General features: G+C 47.2%; 1 protein-coding gene across 2 annotated transcripts in view; it reads left to right on the forward strand.

Annotated features, from left to right (window-relative positions):
- The first annotated feature begins 1,689 nt into the window (after positions 1-1,689).
- The window catches only part of LOC124472953 (microtubule cross-linking factor 1), a 32,060-nt gene continuing 11,352 nt past the window's right edge, over positions 1,690-22,397 (forward strand). For both annotated transcript variants that reach the window (XM_047028139.1, XM_047028140.1), the window contains exons 1-5: positions 1,690-3,038; positions 4,744-4,968; positions 5,270-5,428; positions 19,310-19,369; positions 19,490-20,893. In XM_047028139.1, the coding sequence (XP_046884095.1) occupies positions 2,175-3,038; positions 4,744-4,968; positions 5,270-5,428; positions 19,310-19,369; positions 19,490-20,893 (2,712 nt within the window). In that variant the 5' untranslated portion in view covers positions 1,690-2,174. The remainder of the gene's footprint in view (positions 3,039-4,743; positions 4,969-5,269; positions 5,429-19,309; positions 19,370-19,489; positions 20,894-22,397) is intronic.

Here is a 22,397-nt window from a genome sequence, read left to right on the forward strand (position 1 = left end):
TTGTATCAATTGTAATGTTTTGCACTACAATCCATTATAGCTAGTTAAGCTGACATGCTCAACTGTTTAGCAGACAGTGTAAAAAGAATTACAGTTGTACTTAGTCTCGGTAGTTAATGAAAACAAACTTGTTTAAATGTTGGACCTTTTGAGTCCCTTCATTTTGGGCAAACAAGTGTAGACGCAGATGGGTCACGTAGTGATTAGGGGGCATTGTGGCTGTGCTCAGAAATAGAATGGTCCACAATACTGCACTGGTGGAATCCTGTATACAGACTGCAAACATCCTGTTGGTGGAGGAGTACACTTTCTGTTTCTAAACTAATATTGTCCAGTTGATCCTTTTGGTTATCCTATTTTTAGATGCCACTGTGAACAGTCCTTAGTCGTTGTCCGTCCCCCCGTCCCCCCCATGTTATTTTTGGAACATTCAGAGCTACTGTTTAACACGGTCCACATGTATTGGAAGTATGGCAATACAGGGGTACATTCACTTTAGAATTACTCTGGATTTTGGTTGGATTATATTTCTGGGTAGTAGTCTTAATTCAGACGTTGTCCTGAGACCCCTACATTAAAGCAAGTGGGACAAAAAGAGCAAATCACAATTCTAGAATTTTCGGGGTGTATTTGTATTTCAAAAATACAGGGTTGTGTTTTGTTGGGATGTCCTACACTACAGCACAGTCTGTGCCCCTAATCTGTGCATGTTACTTGAGTATTATTTGAGCAAACAACTATAGGTATCAAAGCACAGCTCACATCAACTAAATATAAGTAATTAAAAACAGGGACTTTAACTTTGTCTTTTTTGTAAGTTCTAAACTGTGCTATGACTAATTATTTCACATTGTTATTTTTCAAGTAATACAGTATGCCTGATACTTATAACTGTCAAATAAGCAGTGGTTAGTTATTATATCCCAAAACATTATTGCTTTACAGAAAGACCTCCAATAACCGAATGTCTGTCCATAGCCAAGTATGAAAAGTGTATTTTAACTTCAATAACAAGAGTATTTGTTTTCCTTTCTTCTTTGAAAATGTGCTGGAGGCCTCTGAAGGACCTAGGTCAAATATGTCTAAACCTCTTTGTTCTTATGCAACACTTTGTGTTTGTTCATTAATTCATTCATCACTTGCTTTAACGTTTTGTGTTAAATGTTTTCTCAGTTTGTTGGGCTGAAATTTATATTGATGTACTCCCATTGAGAAATACAAGACATATCATTCTATATAATCTGTTTTAGAAACAAGCAGTTTCTGGATACAAACTAATATCGTAAATATCAGTTTCTCCACACCACATTAAACCATACAAGATGAAAGACTACACTTTTTATTAAACCAGTTTCAGATATTTGGAAACAGTTGACGTTTGCAAGGATTTGTGGTATTTATAACTAGTGGCATTCTCAAACTAATGATGTGCAAATAAAGTATATATTTATTACCCTAAAAGCTGTCTCACTATTTGTCCTAAACTTCCTGAGCGATGACATGTGGGGCATATGTTTTTCGTTGTGTGTGAGAGATAGAGAGAGAGAGAGAGAGAGAGAGTGAAAAAGGGAGAGTGAGAGACATAGTGTGAGGAAGGACATGCGCACGAAGGCGTGTCTGACCTGGTACCAAAAACGAGGGGTGTGTTTCGGTGTTTGTGGGTGACGAGCGCATGCGCCTTGCGCAGAACTACGGGCGTCAAGGCTCAGACCGCAGCAATTGCAGATTTTACATGTCAGATAGAAGTGTGAAAGGGCATGAGACGGGAAGCCGACGAACAGGGGCCCAGGAGGTAACGAAACCGAAGAATGGGGTATTCAAATCGGGGATAAAGAGAAGTCTGCATTTATTTCATTCCGGCTAAGCTTTGCAAGCAGTGACTGCAATCTGGTTCATCATTTTCCTTCTGATAAATCCATTTATTACAGGGATTCCTTCAAGGAGACAGCGCGGAGCCGGGCTAGAGGGGAGCACAATGACAACCTGGTGAATGTATACAATTGGATTAAATAAAGCAGTGCGAAAACGCAGTATGCGCATCACCAACCCGAAGTGATGAATAGCAAAACAGGGAAACAAGACTGTATTTGTGGTGTAGCCTGTCCAGAGTATTTTGCTGTGCTGATGATCGATCTATTTCTCCATCATCCTCCCCTTGCCGGTGTTGGAATATAATGGAGAGCTCCAATGGCTCTGGCAGCGAAACCAAACCGCAAAACCACCAGTTGGAAAAGAAACGGTTGAACAGAGCACCTTCCCCGGCAAGACCTTTTCTGAAGGATGTCCACTCCCGGTCGCCTAAACCACCTGCAATTGTACCAAAATCCCCCAAATTGAATAAGCAGCAATCATCCACAGTGCCCTTAACCAATCGCAGCTCCAGACGCACCATAACTGGAGCGAAAGACAAACCAGCAACGGTAAAAAGTAACATCAAGTCCTCTGTCACAAAAAAGATAATAAAGGTCACCCAACATGCAGCACTTGAGCCTAAAATCGCCAGCAAGGGGGACAGCAGCAGTCCTATCCTCGTCAAAGGCAAGAAGGGAAAATTAGCCTCACTGTCTCATAGTCCGTTTAGCCATGACTCTCCAATACGTGTTCCAACTGGTGCTACCCTCGGCAGGGTTAGTCAAACTGACAGCAGCTCAGATTTATCAGATTGTCCTTCGGAACCGCTGTCCGACGAGCAGAAGCTCGTTCCGGTTGCTAGTAGCGATGCAGAGTCGGGCACCGGCTCTGGCAGTGACCGGGATCAGGTGGGAGCGGATAATCCGCTGCAGGCAGCATCATCCTCAGAAGCTACCGGAGGGGCTGTTGCTCCATTGCGCGTAGTGGAGGCTGGCGCGGCGGCGGCTTCTCAGGCGAAGGGAAGCATGTCTCATGCTCAGCACAGCACAGGTGCACACGGAGAGAAATGTAAACAGGAGAATCCATCAACAAGCGCACAATTTAAACTGGAAGGAAGCAAGTATTTAATTGAGGAGGATTTGCTAAGGGAGATTGAAGATCTTCGTTCAGAAAACGACTACCTCAAGGTATAAACCAAATCTATTTATCTGAAGTTTGTCATAATATTGTGTTGCCTATGCATAGTTTCCTCCAAATTGACAGTTGTGGCCATGAAATGCATGTCAATTTGATGAAGCATATATCGTCTGCATCACCCATTGCAGAACATGGAATGTACAATTGAGTATCATCAATATCCTTTCGGGATTTTGCAGTATTTAGCGTTCGGATTTTATTAGTAGTCCACCAGTTAGATTCCACTTTTGGTTTGATGGAAACTAGAGGTAAACTTGACTGATTTGTAGGCTACCTACATTACAGTTATAACACCAATAGTACCATCAAGGTATTCTTAACCACAGCAATCCCAATTTCAGGATATTTTCCCTTGACAATGTTGTAGTTTCTAGTTTATGAGGATATATCTGCCCCCAGGATCCAGAACATTACAAAGTACCTTCTGTACATAAATGAAACATATTCAAACAAATTAGGCTATTTGATCAAGTTTGGAGGAGGGGAATAGAACAGGAGATGATGCGGCAAAGTATTTGCCATAATGTTCAAAGATGGATTCATATGCATGTCACCATGGGATTCTCCTAACTTGATCACAGCTCTGTCTCTGCAGCTCTCTGGGAAGACAAGAGAATTAATCAGCTTTACTGCCTCTAGTCATAATGGCTGTTTCCCCCAGGACTTGAGAACAGTCCCTTATCCCATGTGTTTAGGGTTCAAATGCATGCCTCTGTGTCTGTCTGTAAGCCAGATACATGATCCCACAGTCTTCATCCCCCACACAAGCAGACCTAACTCATCCCTTTTTGATACAGAGCAGAATCTAGATACTTTTGGTACTTTACGTCTTGTCAGGTTAAAGTTACACTCATAGCACCAATCAGTTATCCAGATATTCCCAGCCCCTGTCCTTCCACAATTCAGTTCCTCAGATGCTGTTAATTCTTTGATTGGACACATCAGCTCAGAGCTGCACAGAGTGTCACAGCTCATAAGACTCACGAGGATATGTTTTATTGGAGGAGGAAATAGAGACACACTCTAATTAACAAGCATGACACCCTTTATTAAGAGCACTGTGTGACAGACTCAGTCTGACTCTTTGCTTTTAACCTGTTTACTGATTTGGCTAAAATTAAATTGTCATCGGCTCCCCCACAATTGTGACAATTGGGATTTTCATTCATTCGGAATAAAAATAGATTCAAGTTTCAAGTTTTATTGTCAGGTGCACAGAACAACACAAGGTCAGACAGATTCAGTTCTCATCGTCATGCCCAGGTGTTTCCCTGCCTCTGATCTATGACTGTGTTTTTGTTCACGTGTCAGTCAAGCCGTGTGCTCTGTCCTCAGGGGAATTGCAGTGAACAGAATGAGCAGGGTCAGCTATCAGGATAGAGGTCAACTTCTCTACCCTAGAGACTTGAAACAAACTGCCTGTACACTATCCTCATCCTGGCCAGGCTTCTGTTATCTCTCAATGAAACATTCATACATGCTTGTGTTTTCCAGCTCGTTGTAGCTGGGGGTATAACACCAGCTCTTTGACTGAGAGACAAATGTGTCAACGAAAGCCTTAGTGTGACATTGTGACTAAGATGCACAGGAAGCGCACTGTCCCTACTGCGTGACGGCTTATCGCATTGCTATGCCATACTCACGTCCCAACTGCACCTGACTGTTGAGCTGTCCTCACCCCTGTGTGCTGGCCAGGATGAAGTGGACGAGCTGCGGGCCGAGATGGAGGAGGTGCGGGACAGCTACCTGGAGGAGGAGGTGTACCAGCTGCAGGAGCTGCGCCGCGAGCTGGACCGCTCCAACAAGAACTGCCGCATCCTGCAGTACCGCCTGCGCAAGGCTGAGCAGCGCAGCCTGCGGGTGGCCCAGACCGGCCACGTGGACGGGGAGCTGCTCCGCAACCTGGAGCAGGACCTGAAGGTCTGTCTGTCTGTGTGTGTGTGTGTGTGGGAGTGTGTGTGTGTGTGGGTGGGGCGCTCTGTGTGAGTTTACACAAGCGTGTTTGCATGTGTGTGTGTGTGCAAAGTGTGCATACTCATATTCCCCCGTATACACCTGTCTGTCGACGTATTCTCAGAGAGAGAGAGAGAGAGAGAGGGAGAGAAAGTGAGAGAGAAAGTGAGAGAGAAAGTGAGAGAGAAAGTGAGAGAGAAAGTGAGAGAGAGACATAGAACATTAATGGGTTTTGGGTTTTGTGCGTTATGTCCGTGCGACCACCCAGGTGGCGAAAGACGTGTCAGTGCGTCTACACAACGAGCTGGAGAGCGTGGAGGACAAGCGTACCAGAGCGGAGGACGAGAACGAGATCCTCAGGCAGAAGATCATCGAGGTGGAGATCTCCAAACAGGCACTGCACAACGAGCTGGAGAGGGCCAAAGAGGTACGATGGTAATGCGGTCTGTGACGATGATGAGGATGATGATGATGATGATGAAGCTAGTGATAAGAACCAGCATCATCTAACTGGCCATTCAGAAGTCAGCGTGCTGTACTCCAAACAGCTTTCAGCTGTTATGTGAGCCCATGTTTGTGTATAGAGTAGTATTCTGTCTGTATCAAATCAATGGAGATCATTGCCCAGAGCAATGAGGGTCACTGGAGTTAATCAACTCCATTGATCATTACATGGTTCCCTAAGCCCTTCAGGGTAGAGTTTGATCAAATAGAAAGTTTGGGTATCTATCACGGTTCAATGTGTAGACACTCAGCCCTAGACCTTTTTGACTTTTGTTTATTATACGGCTAGTGTACGTGTCAACACTCCATCGTGTCTTTGATGTAGCTCATTAAAGGGTCTGTGCCTGGTTAAGACACGTGAAGGAGCAGAAGATGCGGAGAAGCTATTCTTGGTGATTGGGTTTATCTCCTTGCTTAAGCTAATGAACTGTGACACATGCAGGTACAGTGCTGTCTGGGAACACAGGGGAACGAGGCCAGAGATACACACACGTTCAGTGTGCGGTGGCAGTCAATAGTGTTGTTACTGTATCTCACCATAGGGCTGGACATGTTCCTATTCACTGGAGCAATATTCAGGTCCTCAAGGTCCGTCTGACCTGCCGGTGTCTGACCTTGCGAGGATATGTCTAGGTTTGGCCTGCTGATGCAGCAAGGATTCATTTCTCCTGACTGCTGTTTGACGTTATTGACCTTTTCAGTGGTTTGTGAGTGGTGTGGATAGGCCACCCTGTGGGTGTAGTGAGTAGGTGGCACCCCCTACGACGTGGTGGCCTTAATCTGTACTTCGAGTTAACTTGGAGGGACAGCGACCAGAGCGAGAGACTGGCAAGCTGACACCAGGACCACAGGAAGCTCGGAGGGATGGATGGAGAGAGAAGGGGAGGGAGAGACACGGAAAGGCAGGGCTGTTCTAGTGCACTGAGCGATTGCAGTTTCTCCTCCACTCCCCTGAGGTTTGCCCCAGAAAAACACTGGCAGCCTCTGGATCTGCGCTCCACGCGTCACGTGACCACCGCTCCACTTCCTTACAAGAGGTGTTGATTTTCTGTGCATTGTCCAACATTCTCTAATTAAGCAGGACAAAGGTTCATATAATGATTTTTTCTATGTAAAGAAAAAAGCTATTTCTTCAGACTCATAAAGATTTTTCTGGTGTGAGGGATTCTTCCTATTTTTCTCAGGATTTAATAATGTATGCTTCTGGCTGCTGCATATTTTGTTTAATTCCCGCAAAATTCATTTTCAGTATTCAGTATTATAAATGTACTTGGCAGCAAATGTCAAATGCCTGATTCTAAAGTGTGATTTAAAAAGATACACCACACACATTCTTTCTCATTGAGAGGAGCACACGTAGCTGATAAGAAGCATGTTCTTTAGAAGAATGTTGTTGAACCAGACAAAGAGCTTACTACTTTCTCATTAACCAAGTAGCTGGAATCCATGCATTTGATTTTGACTCAGTCTCCTCAATGTTGAAACGCTCGACTAAAACTGTTCATGAGGTAGAGAAGTTAAAGAAGTTAGAAAGCCTAAGTAGAAATCCCATATTTCTGTGTTGAAATAAAATATAAGTGAGCTACAGTATACCAGTGAATATGGGGAGTAGAGTAGAGAGAGAGAGATAAGAGAGAGAGAGCTAAGAGAGAGAGAGCGAAGAGAGAGACAGCTAAGAGAGAGAGAGAGCTAAGAGAGAGAGAGAGAGAGAGCTAAGAGAGAGAGAGAGCTAAACTGAACTGAGTAGAGTAGTGAGAGAGAGCTAACAGAGAGAGAGAGAGCTAAACTGGACTGAGTAGAGTAGAGAGAGAGCTAACAGAGAGAGAGAGCTAAGAGAGAGAGAGCTAAACTGGACTGTGGGCCATATGCTAGCAGGTGCATTACGCTACAGTAACTCCCCACCCTGTCCCTGTCCGTGTGCTATCTGAGGGAGCACAGTGGGACTCTGGCTGAGGGATTGGCACCCTGGCTTGGATTAATCCAACAAGAAGGCCTGGTTATGAAACGGCCTGGCGTGTTTCAGAGCCGGACGCTTGTGGGGGGGGGAAGAGGAGGACAGGCGTGCAGTCAGATGGCTGTGGCGGCCTGTCAGCCTGGGACACAGCTACAGCTTACCAGCCTTTTATAAACTGTTTAGGAGAGCCGGTGGCCACGACCGTCTGTTGTAGTGAGTAGCTGGGCATGTTGCAGCTGCTGTCTCCGCGTGGTGGAGGGGAACACAGTAAACAGGGAAGGAGAGGATGGTGGAGTGGTTTAAATCATGTCTTTCGCCTTTCGAGAAAGCCTTGCCGATGATGCGTTCAATAAAGCATCGCTGACGCGAAGTCATATCACTAAGAGATTCAGATGATTGATTACTTGTTATCAGAATTCAAAGATTTGCCGAGCCTTGATTCAGCAGAGTCTACTACAGCTTCAGCAAACAGTCCTGCTCCTTGTGTGTCGGCACCAGTCGGTCAGCATGGCTGCACCAACACCAGGAAACGCTAGCGTGTGACATACAGTAACTGCAGTGACAACATCAATAGAGAGGGAAAATACTCTTGGCTGCTTTGCTTGATAGCAGTGACCCACACTCGTGCGTTCCTTTACGGCCACACTGTGTAGAGAAGATGGAGTTTGGAGTGTCAGCAGATCCTGGTTCCTCTCTGCTGCTAGAAGGATAGCAAAGAATCTCATTGACCTAGTTAATGTCTTTTCTCTGACTCCACCAGTGGAGGAAGAGCGAGGGGAGGAGAGGAGGGTGAGAGCAGCATAGGGAGTGTGCTACTGTAAGAATTTACTGCAGTGACACACATCCATAGGAAGCTGTGAAGAAGTCCCTGCTGACAAGACTGTATTCTCTAGTGACTCTGGTGGGATGGACACTGTCATATGTGCACAGAGCACCTAGGTCAGGACAAATGACAAAGAAAAGGATTTGGCCTAATCCATTCTGTATGAACCCAGTCGTGTCCATATAAGGATTTACGTGTCCTTTGATTTTAAAAGCCCTTTGAAAAAAATCGATTTGTAATATTTTGCATGAATTTTTTGAAGTGGGTGAACATGTTATCGCATGCAACCTCAACAACACTAACTCATGTTCCCTCTCTTTATCAATGAAACAGACCTCACTCTAATCCCCGAACCCACTCCAGCGGTTTAGGGGATGAGACGAATCTGTTCTCAGTTAAACACATCTGTCAGAGACTCCTCAGCCCAACCTCTATGCCAGAAGTGTGAAATGTCTGGCTGCCTTTTTGGATCCCCAGAGCTGATGTTTATGGTTCTAAATTAAATAAATCCTCAACCAGTCTTGGATAATCCATCAGATTTGCTCCGAGGTGGACACCCAAGCCAAGCAGAAAAATAGATTAATGCAATATGAGCGTTTAATCTGGTCTAAAAAGATGTAATCATATTTCAGAAGAAAACATTTCTATAGGAAATGGTATTTGCGCTGAACATCTCTGCAGACTGCACACTGAGAGCACAGGTGAAACCCACTGGAAGAGGAGCGGACAAATTCCTTGCAGTTTTCCCCCATCACAGATCCTCCTCTCCTGCCAATGTTTCTATAACCGCAGATATCCTATGGTGTCTCTAAACGGATTAGAGTATTATGCAGGAGTGGTGACAGTATTTTGGCAGACACTTGTCTGCCCTGAGTCACTGTGTTTCCCAGCTCTTTCCCAGTGAAGCGTCGTCAAAAATGTGCGGTGTGCTCGGATAAGGATGTGCTCGACAACATCGCAGGACATGTTCAGATGGAGGGCCCTGCTTAAACTGTGTGGACGAGGACAACGCATCGTTTGACTTGGCAGGAGCTAGCTCAGTAGGGCTGTCTCTGTGCTCTGGCCAGCGAGGGTCAGGGGAAATACTCCTCAGAGACCAGGAAGAAGCCAGGGCGGAGGAAGAGTTCCAGCTTCCACTGAAACAAATTGCTCTTGCATGTCCTCTCCTGTAGCACAGTGCAAACAGGATGTGGAAGTGTACTGTACCTTTCAGGATAGCTGATCATTCATTTTGAACAGACTGCCTCACTGTCTGATCCATACAGATTCCCTCACGGAACAGAGATCCAAGGATGGACTGCAGCTTGTTCTCTGTCAGAGCTGGTCCTGTACAGAGGACTGGCAGAGCAGATGTGTAATCAGTGTTTTCTAGGCTTGTTTTGTTGCAATCAAGAAGCCATCATTTAATAACGACTTCAGCAATAAAAAAGAGACGTGCCTCCCTGGTTGAATGCTCCACAGCTACAGTCTCACTGAATATAGATCAGATAGACTTTCCAAACAACACAGGATATTCCGAAGAAAACAACAGTAGATAAGGTCAAGGTCAGTATTGCCCCACTTGTTTAACAGAGTTAATCCAACAACTGACATTGAACCTGGTTACCCTTATTTACTAAGCCCTGTCATTAGAACTATATGTGCCAGGCCATCTCCTGTCCCACTGAGCCCTATCTCCCCCTGGCTCTAACCCCTCCTGAGCCACCTGAGCAGGCAGCTTGGGGCTGGAGGAGCGTCTAAGCCATCTGTCTCAGCGCTCTGGACTCCTCACACGTCACAGGAAGCCTAGTACGACTGATCAATACAGCCCTGGGGACTGCCCACCGTCCCACGTCCACTAGGAACATCCACTTAAGCAGGTTCCAGCCCAGGATGTGGGCCACCATCTGGGCTGACGGAGTGGCTCTCTGGAGGAAAGCGGAGAGGTGCTGCCACCTGAGGTCTGGGGGTTGGTTGTGACAGTGGTCCTCGGGGATGGTACAATCTAATTCATCCAGCTCTCTGCTGGCCTCCTTCCTCCTGCCTGGGAAGCTCAAAGCAGGCCCTGCGTGTGGAGCCGTCAGCCCCTCCCACTCATTACTGAGCCATTGTGACCCGTTTGACACAGAGGAGGAGTGAGAGAGATGAGGGGAGGGGTACGGGGAAAGGAGGGGCTCATTATGAACCAGCTGGGCCCCCTCTTTTCTCAGCATCCCCCCCTCCTCTGCCATACACACACACTCTCACACACACCAATCTGGCAGATAGGAATGAGGGTACATTGTCTGGCTGTTGCCCATTAGTGGGAGAAGAGGCCTGTCTGATGCCAGAGGGGAAGAGTCCTGGGCCGGCTGTGTGGAGCAGGAGATACAAAGATACACCAACATTTATATTGATATACTAATAGAGCTGTAGATTTTGATTCATAGATATAGTATAGGCTTTATCACTTTAGACATGTGGCTAATGACCACTGGTTTAGGAGGAGGGCTCTTGAAACAACAGGACACATGGTAATTATGAATGATTTACTGGGCCCCCTGTTGTCTTTTAAGTAGCTTGAATCCCTAACTCTGTGTTAATCCTGGGCTGAGGGTAATTAGTTGCTGATAAGTTCTCAGTTAAGATCTATTAATCAACAGAAAGATGTTTACAAAAAGAATGGTTTATTATTATGTAGTAATGGGCAAAGCTAGCTCAGGCATCCGGGCGTGTCATGTCGTCAGCCCGGATGCCTCACGTGATCACACAGGTGTGTTTTATGAAGCTCTAGGCCTCCCCCTTTAGGGACCATGAATGGCAGCATGCAGTCACAGACCCGGACGTTGTGTTTATTGTAGATTGGGATCTTTTATGGCTTTATTTATTATTTTATGTTGTTGGTTTGGCCTACAGTCCATCGAGATACATTGCTATCCAGACTGTTACTGTATGCAAAAACATGATCGATGAAGAGAATCTACAAGGTAAATATTAAAACATCTGACACATCACTCGATGCAGTGGTGACTTTCAATACCTGCCTACTTCTAATAAGACCTGATTAGATCATCCTTTCAGTGACAGAGTTTAGAGGAGCTTCCGGGTTTCTTACAGATGCACAGGTGTTATGGCAGCAACAGTAGGACAAGCGTTATTTGCCTGAGGGCTGGAGTCAGAGGTGACTCCTTCCCTGGCATGAAGAACAAGGGATGATGTTTTCCTCCATCTCTCTCCCTTTACATGGTTCTCTATGTTAGAGCAGTACTGCGGCCCGCTGGCACCATGCCAACTGCCATCCCAGAATACTCAGTGGACCTGCTGGGTAACTTGTCGACAGATGACAGATGGCAACTTTCTCCCTCCTCCAGGGTTGTCTGTGCCCTGAAATCATTTATAGCGGTTAGTGTTGCTCAGCAAACTCGACATAAACCGACATAGAGTGACTTGGGCATAAAGGTACATTTATAGGTTTGGTTTAGACTTAACTTGTGGGAAGTGAGATGACCTTTCATTAATACCTCTTTCACAGATGAAGCACACAGATGTAGCTGGCCTACATCCATGGATTCTGAATGAGATGGCTGTGTGTCATTTAAGAGAAAGACAGAGTGGCGGGGCATCCTGTGCCCCTTGTTTTTATAGCAGCATCATCCAATTAGTCCCGCCCCCTCTCCCCCATTGGGCCTCACCAGGAGCAGCTCTCCGGGAGGTTGCCAGTTTCACTCTCCTTATCCCTCTATATCAGAAGGTGACGAAGGTTGTTAAGACCACTTTAAATGACATAAATGGCTCTATCAGGCTTTGAACAGATCATTTGTTAGAACAGGAGAGTATACAGTATGGTAATATAAAAGGCTCTGATGTTTCAAGAAGCCCACCCGTTCAATAACTAATCACCTCAGACTCTCAGTCTCAGCTCGATAATAGGTTAATGGATATTTAGAATCAGACGGCCTATTTTGGCCAGCTGTTCATCTTATGTCCCCAGTGTCCAGTCCTTATACTTCCCTCCTTCTAACAGTCCCGTCACCATGGCAGCCGGTGATGGGCAGCTCAGTCAGGCGTTGAGTCATTAGTTACTGTGAGGCTTAGAGCAGGCTGGCTTTATAACTGTTCACTGGCTGGCTACTGTTACTGATCTGTGGGTTTGTTACTGAAGTGTGTGTGTGTGTGTGTGTCTGTCTGTGTGTGTGTGTGTGTTCACATGCAAAGGCACATACCGGCACAAATGTGTGTTTGTTGTGCATACAAATGTGCGGACTAGAGGGGACGAGAGAGCGGTGTGCAGGTGCCAGCTCTGCCCCTGTGTTGTGGAGACACAGCAGACACAGGAGCTGGCTACAGTAACAAAGACAGCATTTACAGTAGCTGCACATCCGTCTGTGGTGGCAGGCCTGCTGATGGTGGCTGCTTCCACTGTACCCCTATCTCTCTCTCTCTCTCTCTCTCTCTCTCTCTCTCTCTCTCTCTCTCTCTCTCTCTCTCTCTATCTCTCTCTCTCTCTCTTTGTCTCTCTCTGTCTATCTCTCTCTCTCTATATCTCTCTCTCTCTATCTCTCTCTTTGTCTCTCTATCTCTCTCTCTCTCTCTCTCTCTCTCTCTCTCTCTCTCTCTCTCTCTCTCTCTCTCTCTATCTCTCTCTCTTTGTCTCTCTCTCTCTATCTCTCTCTATCTCTCTCTCTCTCTCTCTCATTCTCTCTCTCTCTCTCTCTCTCTCTCTCTGTCCTCTTACAAGGGGACATGCTGATCATAGCGCTAAATGAGTATTCAAGATTACACACACATTCACACATACTGGTCTATCATAAGAAAGTAACTGATACTACATGCTACATGATACTACGTGCAGGTTCTTTTTTATCTTGGTAGGAATAACGAGGAGGCTATTGCTAGGAGGAGCGTGCGTGCGTTTCAGTCCTTATCACATTGCTCATGGTGGCTAATTATACCTTTTGTTTTGAACTGTTTAATTTAGGATCATTACATGCTTGGTAGATTGCAAAAGGATTTGTATGCAATTTGCACTTCATTGCAAATTACTTTTATGTTCTTATTTCCCTAAACAGTGATTAACAACTGTGTTTGTATTATGTCCCTTGCCAGTTGGCATGGCTGTTTCAAACTGAGGCCAGATAGGACACTTACGAGGCAGTGTTGTTTCCGAGAACTCTAGAGTTCGGAAAGAGTTCTGGTTTGGCCGAATGTGAGGGGAAGCAGCCTGACAATCAGACTGACGTCCGAGCAAGCTCAGCAGAGAAGAACACTGACCCACACACTCACATGTGGACACACACACTCACACACAAAGCTATCAAGTCTGCTGTTTAATTGCTGCAACCACGCAAGAATGTGTCACAGGGTGTGGTCCAATGGGAGCGGTTGTCTGGAAGAAATATCCATATACATCAACAGTATGGCATCTACCCGGGTTCTTGATTTGAAGCAATAATATCCACTCTCATATTAAGGGAGGCAGATTTATAAAGAATCAGGGGAAAATCTGACAGCAGTCTCCTGGTGGCTTTTGCATAGTCTCTAAAGGCCAGAGAACATCATGTTTTTGATAGAGAAGAAAACATAAATTAGGAAAATATACTGTAGGGAAGACTTGTAGCAAATTGTGTAGTTTCACATTAAACTAAAAACTATTGCGACAACATGTGGATGTCAGGGAAACAAGATATACAAGCATTAAAGCATGTTAACAACACGGTAGATGGGCCAAAGTTAGACCAAAACCGCCATGCTAATGACTGGGATTAACATATGTAGAAAGTATGACAATTAGCATTCTGTATACATTACCACATTCCACATTCATCCACGTCTACTAAGAAGGTTGTGCCTTGGAGCAACAAAGGAAACATGAACATTTAAACAGAATGCTGTTTATGTGTAGCCCAAAAAATGGTGTCTTCATCAAGCGAAAGGTCTGTATTATTTATTGATAAGGTTTTTATTTTTACAACCAACATGCCTTGGTTTTGAGGGTTCTGCAGGATAGTGTCGAGCTAGAGGTGCCATGCTGCGTCTGTTTATAAGATGCTCACGTCCGCTGGGGATTGCCTGACATTGCAGTGACCTCCAAGTGCTGCTTCCAGGCTGTCTCGCTGCTACACACTTTACACACATACACACACAGACGCACACACATCACACACACAACACACACACAGACACACACACACCATGCACAGAACATCTGACGCACACACTTTACTGGATTAATTTAATTCAGTTAGCTTTGACTGGTTTAGGTATTTTTAAAATACCCCTGTCACTGCTATTCTCAGAGGCTGTCATCCGCTTCAGCCAGAGCATTTTGTAGCCCAACGGTGCCCTATCCAACAGGGGAGTTCAGTACACTAGGGAAGCCACGTCTGCCCTGGACAGCTTATCCGTTTGCAGTATAGGCCCATTTACACTATAGGCCGGTGCTGGTGCTGTAGATTAATAGCGAATGTAAAAGAAGCAAAGCGTGCTGACAAATCACTGTGTAGTGTGAATTTGAAAGAGGCCATGTTTCCATAGAGACACACACGGCATGTTGCCGTGTGTCTGTAGTAGTAGTCCACTCTGGTGTGATAATGTGATAAAGGAGAATGCATCACTGGCTCTCACACGTGGTCATAAGGAAAGTTATAGAGTGCTTCTTTACCAGCTGGTCTAGCAAGGCTATTTTCTCAGGTCATTCTTGCTTGTATAATATCTGTGTGAACGTTTTTATATGGTCTTATCCTTCCACGCTCTATTGCTGGTAAATATATGGTTGTGCTGCAATTATAAATCAAGGCTTTGTCAGTGATGTAAATAACCGTCCGAGTCCCACCCGAGGAGTCGCGACCCTTCCTTTACTGTGTGATGTCACCCTCGCTGGTCACACCGCACTTCCTGTATAATGTCATTACTGGCAGCAGAAGCTCTATTTTACACTCCACACACCTTGCCGTAAACAAACTCATAGGTCAAGCTGTTCAATCTGATACAAAATAAATAAACCTTGCTTCCTTTCTTTCCTTTCTGTCCCTCCCACGTTGGATGCCCTGGATGTGTTTTTCTTGTGATGTCACAGCAGGATGTGACTTGGCCATATTTTTCAGTATGCATCAAAGCCTAATGTAAGACTCTTGAGAGGCTAGATGAGAAAAACGATCTGGTAAAACCATTGAAGGGCTAGCACATCCATGCATTGCATTTAACATCCATGGAAGAGAATGTTTGAACTGGTGCAGTGTTGGACTGTTTCTGTAGTAGTTTGCTGAACCTGAAGCCCATTCTCTGTGTTGCAGGAGTGTGTCCCCTGGGTCCTATCTTTACCCCCTTGGATGGTTTTGCAATTCAACCAACCTGAATGCAGCTTTTGACAGCTCTGTAATGAAGTGGTGTCTTTGTTTGAAAAAGTGACTCCTCCACGTTATCCCAGCCAAGTGCACACGTACACGCATGCTGACTCTCTCACACACCCACAAACACACACTCTTCTTTCTGTTGCCATGCAGGCAGAAAAGCAGGCAGGCGCAAAGGCAGGCAGGCAGGCAGGCCCAGCTGGTGCAGGGTGCTTGTCTGGTGAGGCTGGTTACAGTCCCCTGGGCCCTAGCCAGACTGGTGGATTAACAGACTGTAGTTATACAGCGATTACCCCAGGACTCAATGAACCGGCACTGTGGGCTTTCTGTATGTCACAGCCCCCCCCCCTTCCCCTACCACCTCCTCTCATCTTCTTCACCCTTTCTTGTCCCAATCTCACACATGGCTCATCAAAGGCATCAGGAGGGTGGGGGACTGGGCTGTGTGTGTTTGTGTTGGGTTGGTAACAGACAGCAGATTGACCAGGAACAGCAGATGACCTGAGGGGCCAGTCTGCCCACCAGTGATAGGAGCATTGGTAATGATGGCTGTGTGTTCATTCACACCATTGTTCATTCACACCATTCAATGCTCAGTCACCGTCTCAGTAAAGCTGTTACAGTTGTGGTTTGTGGGCATGAATGTTCATGTATTTCATGGTCTCTGTTACTTGTTTTGCAAAGTCAACAATTATAATCATTACAATGCTGTAGAACTATGATAGCTCTACAGTATATCAGTAAAGCGAGATTCCTCGCTCATTCATACTCCAAATGGATCATATTTGGTGATTATTTGTAAACGTAAACCAAACTAATTTAATTAATGACAAAACCCTTGATGTGCAAGTGGAGGGCATACCCCATATTTTGTACTTTGGTTGTGCTGTTGGTTGAGTAGACAGAATGTTTTCCCTTAGCACACTTTGTTGATCAGCTTTATGGTGAGAATGTGTTAAATCTCTCCAATTACGATGCAATGGCAAGGCCTTCTTATCGAAAGATAAATCTTCATCTTACAGCTGGTATCCTCTCCATTTCACATCTTCATAGGACAGTTTGACCCCATCCATATTGGGATGTTGAAGTGTTCAGTGTTCTCTCCCGTTCTCCTCTTGTGTCTGGCTATGAATCTGGGTACAGCAGCCATAGGGGACCCTGGGAGTCGTAGTCTGGGCCTTAAGAGCTTTCTGTGAGATGCTTTAATCCGGTGTCTCCCAGGAGAGATTAGCCCAGAGCAGGAATGAAGGGCCAGTGTCAGGGATCCCAGACCTCACTGAGACCTCAGCTTCCGGCAGGCCATCTGATTGGCTGGGGGTGGGGGCACATTGGACACAAGACTGTTTCTAATACTGATAATACCAGCTAGCGCTGCGTGGCATCACAGTGGAACTATCACTTGTAGTGATGGAACTGATGGTCTCTTCTCTTGGCATACTAGAGACCTGTCTTTGTCTCACCTTAAGGTGCGTGGGCTGCTCAGTTCTACTCCACACTGCAGGCTTGCAGCTGAAGAGGTGTAAGCAATGAAAGTAGCTCTCTTTCACATGTGTTCCTTCTTTCTCTCGATGCAAAGAGAGGGAGCTCTCCTATCAGAGAGAGAGAGGGAGAGAGAGACATAAAGAGAGAGAGAGAGTGAGAGCAGACAGAGAAGGAGATGCGGGTAAGATAAGGGTTTTTTATTGCAAAGATGACTCTGCTGTATCGTATCAGAGTTGCTCGCTTAAAGCAATGCTGCCTTTCATATACCCATAGAATTAGCAAGTATTCAGAGTGTGGCCAGTAACCTTCCATTAGCGTTTGTGAAATCAAATCTACTCAATACCTTCCCACCATTCACTTTTTCAGACAGGAGACAAAAGCTTAAAGCGCTGGATGAGGAATCAGACTGGAGTGCCGAAAGGCTGGAGGCTCCTCGAGGCATGACTGTGGGTCAGACAATTCAGACTCAAGGAGAATACAGAAAGTGTGTGAGTGTTGGTGTTTTTAGCTGACACCCTGTCTCCCACCCTCCTCCCTGTGTTAGGACCCGTTTTTTTTGGGCCGTATCTAAGTGGGCTTTCCTTACTTGTAACCCAGCCAAGGAATGAGTCAACGTCCATCTCTGGGCAGAACAAGGTCACCCTCACATTTTCCATGTGTCTGGCCATAAATGATTCAAGCTGGCCGGCAGGACTATTTAAGTTAGTTCTAATGCTGCTTGGCGAGGGGACTTTTACAGCATGGTGGAGTTCCATCAGATGTGGAAATCGTGACACAAAGTTAGGTTAGCATTCAACAGAACAAGCTGTTGTCTACATGGAGGTACAATTATTCATGCTTTATAGCCTTTTAGGTATAAATAATTCTGGTGGTCATGAAGTTGAAGTTGCAGCACACTGCAGGACCATGTGTGTCCTGAGAGGGTGTGGTCACACAGGTCAGCAGGCGGGGTTGCCTAGCAACATAGCTGTCACATAGATCCTCTGGACCTTGAAATACCCTCACCAGCCATCTGGACCTGGGAATAAGGTTCACACTGAGGAGCTCAATATATTCATAGAGGATTGCCTCTCCCTTTCACTCTCCCCGTCGGCCTCGCTCTGTGAGTGTGAGCACGGTGTGAGTGCACATGACAGTGCTCTTCTTTACACGCTCATCATGCCTGTGTCACAAGAAAAGCAGTGTGCTAGCTCCAATTGAATGATTGTATTTGAAAATACGTCAGTTAAACCCCTAAGCTAGCGTGCGGAAGGACACTTTTGATCCAGGCTTTGCGTGCAGCCTCCAGTATTAGGACGTATTTCCCCATTGGACAGGCAGATGCTTAGCAGCCAGTATTGTGGATGCGTTGTGAACCGCTGAATCTGAGCCGGGATAAGACGCCTGTCACTCTGGGTCGTGGATGGAACTGTTGCTCCATACTGCGTCTTTAACATAGCAGGATGGAGCGTGGCACTGCACACGGCTCACTGCTCTCTGCTCTCTACCCTCTGCACACATCACAGGAGCAGAGCACTGCAGTTAAGCATGGGTCTGCAGAGACCTAAGAGACCAGTTGAGACCAGTTGAACTTGTCTTCATCTTGTCAGCTTGGAATATTCTGGTGACTCGAACCTTGGTGTGTTGGTCGTTTGTTTTGTAGGGTTTGTGAAACATGGTTGGACCATAGTTGCGCCGCAGTACAATCTAGATTATGGGACTTCCCTCATCTGACCCCCTGACTCAGTTGCGCAGGAAGCTTTCCATGACGACCAGATGGGTTGGATGGTACTGCCTTCATGAAGACGACTCTGTGCATTTATCAGAGACTGCCATCATGCCGTGTCATGTGATCTGCATTAGTAAAAATGCTTCCTTATTAGATTTGGCCTTTGACTTGACGATGAGAACATTATGTAACGCATCCACATTAGATTAGCGGCCATGTGAATTTATGCAGTGTCCCTCAGCCTGTAGAGTTATTGCATAATTCATTAGTAATGGCATGTGTCCATGTAATATGTACTAAGTCATATAGGAACCATCAGGATTAATTGCATAATTATTTGACAGTATTGCAGCTCCATGATCTTATTGTACACCGTAGTGTCATCAGTAGTGTTCTGGATCTGCTACTTCACTTTTGAAAAAACAGCATTCTGAATTGAAACCTGCTCACCTGTAATCTCTTAGTGGTGTAGTTGACAAGTTTCTTTTGTGCGATAATGAGTCCTCACATTTCTTTTGTATTCTTTTCAGACTGCGTTAAGGAGGAGAGGGAGCAGAGAAGCATTCAAGGACAAGAAATCCATTACCCAGGTGGGCCCTTCTCTACAATGTAACACTGCATGTGTGTGTGTGTGTGTGTTCAAAACGGCTTCACCCCAAACAATTCAGTCCGGTCAGCCCCTCTCTGTCCTCTCTCTCTCTCCTGTGCAGGAGGACAGTGCAGACCTCCGATGTCAGCTCCAGTTCTCCAAAGAGGAGTCCACCTTGATGAGGAAGAAGATGGCCAAGCTGGGCCGGGAGAAGGACGAGCTGGAGCAGGAGCTGCAGAAGTACAAGTCTGTGTACGGGGACGTGGACAGCCCCCTGCCCCTGGCCGACTGCCCCGGCGGGGGCCCCCACAGCACCCGGGAGGCCGAGCTCCGCCTGAGGCTGAAGCTGGTGGAGGAGGAGGCCAACATCCTGGGCAGGAAGATCGTGGAGCTGGAGGTGGAAAACCGGAGCCTGCGCTCGGAGAACGACGACATCCGCTGCCAGTACGAGAGGGACTGCTTCGGCCGCGAGCCCTTCTCCAGCGTGCCCTCCTCGCCGTACGGCGGCGACGCACTCGACTCAGCCAGCGAGCTGCGGCGCCACCTGCAGTTCGTGGAGGAGGAGGCGGAGCTGCTGCGCCGCTCCATCTCCGAGATCGAGGACCACAACAAGCAGCTGACCTCGGAGCTCAACCGCTTCAAGTTCGGCCCCGGGGTGGGCTCCGCCGGGGGCGAGGAGGCGGCGGGCGGAGAGGCGGGGCTCTACAAGCCCGGCAACGGCAACGCCGGGAGCGTGGTGTTGATGGAGGAGCTGAAGGCTGCCCGGATGCAGATCAACGAGCTGAGCGGCAAGGTGATGAAGCTGCAGTACGAGAACCGCGTCCTGATGTCCAACGTGCAGCGCTGCGACCTCGCCGCTCACCTGGGCCTGCGGACGGGCAGCCCTCGCGACGGCGACGCCGAGAGCGACGGCGGGCCCCGGGAGGCCGCCGAGGACGAGGAGGCGGGCCGGATGATCCTCCTGCACCCCAAGCGGGAGGGGCCGGTGGGAGGCGAGAGCGACTCGGAGGACCTGTTTGAGAAGACGGCCACGACCTCGGGGTTCGCCAGCGTCAAGCCCTCCGACGGCAGCGAGCTCAGCGCCGCCGAGCTGGCCAATCGCAGGAGAGAGGACCGCGAGACGTTCATCAACGTGAGGCGGGAGGCGGAGCGTCTCGGGAAGACGGTGGACCGGCTAATCACAGACACCGACAGTCTGATCTATGACGGCAGGCTGATTGTGACTGGCGCAGAGAGCCTGGAGGGCGTGGCCTTCAGGGGCGGGGATCACTCTGCAGGGGGCGGGGCCAAACCCGACTCCCAAGTCCTGGACACCATCAACTCTCGTATGAAGTCCTTCCGCACGGAGCTGCACATGTTCCTGGAGAAGGTGGACCACCTGGGGGAGGGCATGAGGGACAGGGTGGAGGACCTCTCGCCCATGCCCAACCTGACAGAGTCCAGCAGCTTCCTGTCTGGGGTCACCTCCATGTCCCGGGACTCTCCCATCGGAACCCTGGGAAGGGACCTCGTCACGGACTTCCAGGTAACCTCCACAATTTCCGTCGCCCTTCTCCCCTAATCCCGTACTGTATGCTGTCACCTGCTACATCCAGTTCTACAACTTTGGCTGCTTTTTTATTTTGCGAAATATATCATGAAGGTAGAAGCCCTGCCAGTATGGCAGCAAGCCTTTAGGATCTTAACATTACTGTGTAGATATTCCCATGACTGGAGCAGAAAGGGCGTTTTTTTGGAAAGCATGCAATATAAGGTATTGATTAGCCTCAAAATATGTTCACCTTGTTTCTATAGAGCCAATACATCCAAGATGTACTATTGACAAACTGGCAGTGAAACTAAAGTTGACATAATAGTCTGGTGAGACTTTAAAATGGCAGTAAAAAAGGTTTGGTTTGCAAAGTCATGTTAAACTGTTTGGCCGGTCCAGATTCACGAGCACTAGAAAACCCAAGGGCCTCTTTTTAAAGGTTGCCATTATTCCTGCTCGGTTTAAACTCATCCAAGTGAGCAGTCACTTGTACTAAACGTGATCCTAATGCAGCAAAGAAAGCGTGTGAAGAAGTTGGTTTAGTTAACGAGGTTACCCTCCAGACACCCTCTCCCCACACACAACGGTAGGCAGTTCATAAATACAATCAACAGTACACACTACAGCCCCTCTAGATTAGCACGTGGGGATGGTGAGAGACCATGCATAGCCACCCTCAGGCCCAACCTAGGGGGACACCCAGCAGCCCCTGCCCACACGAGCCACCCAGCTCAGCCCCACCGGCACCCACCAACACCCCCCCACCCACTGTACCCTCCACCCCCATTGCTTGGCACTGCCGCTCTTTGCTGCATCTACATCCGCATACCCATACACCCCCCCCCCCCGCGCGCGCGCGCGGCCCTGCCTGCCTGCCTGCTTGTGCCTCCATCCGTGCTCTCCTCCCTCCTGCAGCCGCCTGTCTCCCGTCTGCAGGCTCTAGGGATGGGGCTGGAGAGGGTTGGGGGGCCCTCCCCCCTCCCAGTAAGGCAGCTTCTTCCATTTGGCTTCTTTGAACTTTTTAATAGCAGCAACAGGTCTAGGTCTTGAGAAAACATCTCTACAGGCTTACTACACGATGCACTGCCGTCATTGCAGCCATTGACTGGCATGTTTGTCAGCTCTCATCATTACACACACCTGAAAGGTTTGTTAATGGTGTTACCTCTAATGCCATGAACAGCATCCTTCTTGGCCTGTGTAGAAGATGACTCCTGAACAGAGGTGCGGCTCAGATTCTGTCTACTGTGAGTTGCCAATGGAAGAACCCTGCTGGCTTGAAACCTGCTTTCTGTCCTTGTTTCATTGAACCTGCTGCCTAATATGAGTCAAAACACACTGTGCTCCTCAAAACAAGATTGTTCTTATCGTCACTAAGCACAGTTATTGGAAATCTATAAACCAGACTATCATTTGAAAAAACTGCTCTTTTCGATTCTCAAAATAATATGTTTGTGTTGAAACCGACGGCTCGTATTCCCTGCTTCAACCCTCTGCC

Source organism: Hypomesus transpacificus, chromosome 10, assembly GCF_021917145.1.
Source record: "Hypomesus transpacificus isolate Combined female chromosome 10, fHypTra1, whole genome shotgun sequence".
Lineage (NCBI taxonomy): Eukaryota > Metazoa > Chordata > Actinopteri > Osmeriformes > Osmeridae > Hypomesus > Hypomesus transpacificus.